This window comes from Epinephelus moara, chromosome 14 (assembly GCF_006386435.1).
Source record: "Epinephelus moara isolate mb chromosome 14, YSFRI_EMoa_1.0, whole genome shotgun sequence".
NCBI classification, from domain to species: Eukaryota; Metazoa; Chordata; class Actinopteri; order Perciformes; family Serranidae; genus Epinephelus; species Epinephelus moara.
Window position 1 is genome coordinate 14491458 of NC_065519.1, and position 6116 is coordinate 14497573.

Here is a 6116-nt window from a genome sequence, read left to right on the forward strand (position 1 = left end):
GAGCAGGCAGACATCTCTATAGCCGATATCTCCAACACTTGGCAACTCACACCAAAACAATTTAGACTGATAAATACCACTATAGGTAAGAGGAAAAATATGTATTTTTGATTTTGGGATGAACTGTTATTGAGTATTGTTTCAGTTTTTATATTTTGTCAAGTAATTAGGGGTTAGGTTAACTGGTTAGGTGTGAGTGTGAATGTGAATGGTTGTCTGTCTCTATGTGTCAGCCCTGTGAAAGTCAGCAACCTGTCCAGGGTGTACCCTGCCTCATGCCCAATGTCAGCTGCAATAGGCTCCAGCACCCCCTAGACTCCCTACAGGATAAGCAGTTACAGAAAAATGAATGTTCAGAATTATTTGGAATCCATTAAAAAAGTGCTTCTGACACAAAACATCTGTTTAGACATCTTTTATTTTGGTCATTATGCTTTACATGACATAATGCATGTTCAGGGATATAACGATGCTGCTGGTAGTTTGTGTTTGTATGACAGTATTCTGGTGACTTATTTCATTATAACGGTCAATTTGACCATTACCATTTCACAATATTCAAGTCACATACAATGATAACAGTTACAACATGTTGCACAGAAAGTATTTGTGTACTTTTTAATAAGATTATTGGTCACCCAAACAAAAACAAGCAGGTACAAAAAAAAACAAAAAAACAAAAAAAAAGACAGACAAACACTAAGTTAAGAATCACCAGTTGAAGTCAGTATAAAAGAACCAGAGTGGAAAAAGAAAAGGTCAGGACACAACACAGTTATAACACCTCAATTTCACATGCTGTCTCCATTACAAAAGCTCACTGGTAACTTTGTGGATTGCTTCCCCCATCCCTGATCACCTGTTTTCATAAATTAGTTTTCCTTCTTCTAAGCACCTATTTCTTGTAGTTTTCAAGTCGCGATGCTACTATTCCTCAAAGAAGGGTGAACTGCCTGTCTGCTTGGTTGAGGAAAAATTGAACAGGGAGTTTACTTTAGTTTGAGAAATAGATTGCAAATTTAGTTGGTTGGCTTTTTGGGAACTACTGTATCAACGTATCACGTTGAAGCAATGAGGAACCCAGAGAAAGAGCAGTGGACATTCTCGGCAGCAAAGACACCATTGGCCTCATCGTCGGGGATCTGGACGTACACTGTGTCCTGCTCATCGAGCAAGAGGACAGCGCTGCCGGACATCTGGTCCAGGAAGCCCTTGTTGTACTCATCATAAGTGAACATAACGGGCTGGCCGTTCTTGTACAGAGCCACCAGGGCATGAGCTCCATTAACATGGATGCTGTAAGAGAAGTAGTAGACTCCAGGAATTTGGCAAGTGAAAATGCCGGTCTCGGGGTCATAGTGATTCTCAGCATTGTACACGATCTGGTCAAACTTAATGGGGGTGCCAGCAGCAGGGTAGGGGGTGGCCAGAGATGCAGTGAAAGCAGACATGGGGGACTTGACCATAACCTCGCCCATTCCCATGCCCTTCTCAAACACAACCTCGCCAGGAGGACCAGGGGGACCAGGAGGGCCGGGAGGGCCAGCCTCTCCATCAGTACCATCGTCACCAGGCTGACCAGGTGGACCCTGAGGTCCTTGGACACCCTTAGCAGCCAAACCAGCAGGGCCAGCAGGACCGGGGAGACCTGGGTGTCCCTTAAGGCCGGGAGCACCTGCGGGACCTTGAGGCCCAGCGGGTCCTCTGGAACCTGGAGCGCCATCAGCACCAGCGGCACCTGTCTCACCTGCACGGCCGGGATGACCTTTGGGCCCAGCAGGGCCTGGGATTCCTGGGGCACCTGGGGTACCTGGGGCACCTACATTACCCTTGTCACCTGTGGGTCCAGTGGCTCCTCTGGGTCCAGGAGGACCAGCTGCGCCTGGGTAACCCTGCTTGCCTGCGAAACCCTGTGGTCCCTGATCTCCCTTGTTTCCCTTAGGTCCCTGAGATCCAGTTGCACCTGTATCACCTTTAGGGCCAGTAGCACCTTGCTCACCTGGGAAACCTATTGCACCCTGAGGTCCAGCAGGACCAGTGGGACCAGTAGCACCAGTAGCACCAGTAGCACCAGTATATCCTTGATCACCCTTTGCACCTGTGGCACCTGTGGCACCTGTAGCTCCCCTCTCTCCCTTCTCTCCATTTGCACCTGGCTTTCCATATCCGGGCACTCCAGGGGCACCAGTGGCTCCAGCAGCTCCCTGGTGGCCTTTAGGGCCCATGGGGCCAGGCAGACCTGGGGCACCGTTCTCACCTGGTTTACCTGCCACACCTACACCTGGGGCACCAGCGTGTCCCTTAGGTCCCTGTGGTCCCATGGGACCTGTGGCACCATCTCTACCTGGGCTACCTGACTTTCCTGGCTCACCGGCGGGACCTGACTTTCCTGGCTTTCCAACTCCAGGCTCACCTGGTGCTCCAGTTGCGCCCATGGGTCCTTCAGGTCCTGTCTCACCCTGAGGTCCTTGAACTCCCACCCCTCTATCTCCCTTAGAACCTGGCAGACCAGGTACACCTGGATGTCCCTTCAGACCAGGCTCTCCTCTGGGTCCCATTGCTCCGGGGAGACCTGAAGGTCCAGGCTTGCCAGTGGCAGAGAGGCCAGCGGGTCCAGGGCTTCCAGTGGATCCGGGGGCTCCCCTTGGTCCCTGAGCGCCAGGGGCTCCGGTGTCTCCTTTCTCACCAGGTGCTCCGTTGCTGCCAGGTTTGCCAGGTCCACCTGGGGATCCAGGTTTGCCAGAGATGGAGCGGCCAGGAGATCCGGGAGGTCCAGGGGGTCCTTGGGGTCCAGGCAGGCCTTCGGCACTCTCACCTGGGGGGCCAGGAGGGCCAGGAGGTCCCTCAGGGCCGGGCTCACCTGGGGCACCAGGCTCACCTGCCACTGACATCACTGTGAAGAGAGTCCATCATCAGCACCACCAAAACCAAGAGCTAGAATGCACTAAAATCCAAATAACTACACAAAAATACAGATTGGAGCAGATACAATGCACACCTGTCGTCTGTGCATCATATTCATACAATGATATCTTAGAATACATGGTCTAGTATCTCTAGTACCTCTGATTATATCCAATTCAAGTGACAAAAAAATACAAGAACATGGATGCATTGGTCATCTCTGAGGTCTGAGTGTGTGTTTGAGTATGAATGAGTTTTGGTAGTATCTTGTTGCCTAGCAACATGGTTGTTAAACAATAAAATATAAGAGGAATAACACATTTTAAGAAAAATGCTGTCATTTGTTGCTCACATTTCATCATAATGTTAAAAATGGTGGATAGGATGAAGTATAAAATAATTCACTGACTGGTCCAAATTCAATGATATTTGATTCCTGGAGGTTGGGCAATTTGTATCCTCAAGAACCAATCATGTAGTTTTGAGGTTTGACTACATTTTCCTGATTCAGTGGCGCAATTTTATGAAATCCTTTAACTCTTCAACTTGAAAATCTTTCAAAATAAATGTTGAAACTTGGCCCTGCTTTATATTCATATTATATATCTATTGTATTATCTAGACATTCATTTAATTATTGTGCAAAAAATGCAAAAATACAATAAGACTTTAGTTTTAAATAATGTTTTAACAGCTGCTTCTGCTTCTTATACTGTGCAGGTCAAAGAGCTTAGACACTGGTTTGTGACTTGTTTGTCAAACAGTAGGTCTAAATGAGAAGGAGTATCTTTTTTATTTGCTGCCTTAATGTGGTCACATGTGTTTGAGTAAAAGAGACTCACTCCTTGGCGAACTGCAGCCAAGTTTGGATAAAGCCAAACAGATGTTTCTACTTCTGTGTGAAGCAGGCACACCCAAACAAACCACACTGCTGGGTGACTGGACTGTAATTGTCAGTGTCAACCTAAAAATAATTCGCTAACAGCTACTTACTCAAATAAAAATAGTGCGTTGATTCACACAAAAGCAGCATTTCATATTTTATATAACATTTTGACCAACATTCAAGACCATAATTTACATTTTAAGCAACATTTTAGAGTTTATATTGCATTTTAGTCAGCACAAAAGACCATAATTAATAGTTTTAAAGTGTGGTAGATCTCTGAATATACTAAAAATATAGATCTTTTTCTGGATTTACATGGGGAATCTTTGGAAAAAGCAGCTAACTTATGTTTGAAGTGAGCTTAAATGTGCATTGACTAGCATAAGTGTCTAAAAGCAAGCAAAAAGGCAACATTTACAGCTAAAATGAAAATCTAACGTACTCAGTGTATGAAAAACAACAGTTTTCTTGGAACATTTAAGCTCCTGGAAACATGAGGGACTCTTTTCAGTTGCTGATCATGCGATGAACATGTTGTACCACATAGAAAGGCAGTTTCAAAAAGTCTGTAAAATTGTGTCTATCATCTGAAGCATGATCACAAAATAAGAAAGTCCCAAAAATCATTTAGTTTATAAGATGTTGCTAATGTGATTGCCTTGGCTGAATAAAAAACACATGAATTACTACAAAAAAATACTTCTTTTAGGTGCATAAATCCTATGACTTGCAAAAAAGAAAGCTCCGCAATGAGTAAATAAACCTTGATATTCAAATTCTAGATCCACACAGAGAGTGTGATTGGAGAAGCAGGCACACTGTTGTAGCCAATCAGAGCACAAGGCAGTTTCAGAGCAAGGTGGAGTTCAGTTTTCAAAGTAAAGTGCAGCTGGCTGTGGCCAGCATCCGTCTGGCTGCTACTGCTGCTCCTATTTGCCACAACAAAGATGCTAATTTGCTAGCTGAAGACTCAAAGGTAAGGCAAGAAGCAATGTTGCTCAAGGAAAAACTGTTTTTGGAGAAGAAAATCTGACTTTTGAGAAGACAAACTAGACAAAAAAAGAGGAGAACTGCTGGTGTAGCTTTGTCAATGACAGATTGTTTGAGGGCAGGAGGTTGTGTTTTCTTACCGTGGCTCTTCACAGAGTAGGGCACAACCTTCTTCACCACATAGCCCTTTCCATGGGCTGCTGCCAAGCCCACCATGAGGAGGACGATGCTTGCTACTCGAAGATCCATCTTGCCTGAAATCTGCAGGGGAAAGAGAAGGAGACAGTCAGCACAACCACTCTCAAAGTGTCACAAGCATTCTCTCTACTTTTGAGTTGTTTTAAAGATCCTAAAAACTTTCCCAGCTAAGCGTATAAGCTGAACATCTTTACAGAAATGCTAGGATAAGTTGGAGTAACAGAAAAGTTTTGATTCAGCCAGAGCATCCTGGATCCTTCAGAAGTCTTTAAACATCACTCAGGATGCTCCAAGCCGGCCAAAATCTGCCTTCCTTCCCCAGCCTGCCACAGGAACAACTCAAGGCCTAAGCAAAGCCTGGGTGTTGAGTAAACTCCTCCAGAGACAGAGCAGTTTGGAGAGGAAGAGAAAACACACGTACCAGCATCCAAAGGGGGTAAAAACAATTTCTTCAGCACCAGTGAGCTCCTGGTGCTTCTGTATATCCTTAGGGTAGGAGCACAACTGAGGATATGCTGCCCTCCAGTACAATGATGTGGGTATTTATACCATATCTGCCCCTCGCATCATTAAAAAAAAAAAAAAAGAAAAAAAAAAAGAAAAGCCCCCACCACGCAAGTACCTCCCTCCTCAGAGCTAGGCTGTAATTAGCAGACAGATCTGCCCAAAGCGGGCATGTCACATCAGGGTGCCTCCATGTCTTGAATATCCAGACACATGATTATCACTTATTTCAGTCTTCTTCTGAACTACAAAATAATCATGTACAAAGCAAAGATAAACGAATACATAAACAAAGAACGCAAACAAGCTTTGCAGGAGGAATCATATAATATATATAATAACACCTTTTGTACTTTCAGTCTTGATGCACTTGTGTTAACAGTTTTTCCAGCAAAATTGACGTTTTCAGTGCTCAGGACATGTTTGTATTTTTGACCCCCAGTTTAAATATGACAACGTCTAGAAATAGTCAAAACACATCTATGAAAAAACAACATTTGCAGTGGCACCTGTGCTGCAGCACAAAGCTTGCATTGAGGATGTACAGTAGCAGACACATCTGCAAATTTACATCTTGTCCAGCCGGCTGGCAGAGGCTCGCCTTTACCTTTCCTGACTGTCTGGGCACCTC

The 6116-nt window shown here is 44.9% G+C and overlaps 1 protein-coding gene across 1 annotated transcript; it reads right to left on the reverse strand.

Annotated features, from left to right (window-relative positions):
• Positions 1-400: 400 nt before the first annotated feature.
• col10a1a (collagen, type X, alpha 1a) lies at positions 401-5501 on the reverse strand. Its single transcript, XM_050061872.1, has 3 exons — positions 5403-5501; positions 4924-5044; positions 401-2893 (listed from the first exon to the last, which is right to left on the reverse strand). The coding sequence occupies exons 1-3, from the start codon at positions 5406-5408 to the stop codon at positions 1059-1061; spliced, it is 1962 nt and encodes a 653-aa protein (XP_049917829.1). The 5' UTR covers positions 5409-5501; the 3' UTR covers positions 401-1058.
• Positions 5502-6116: the final 615 nt, after the last annotated feature.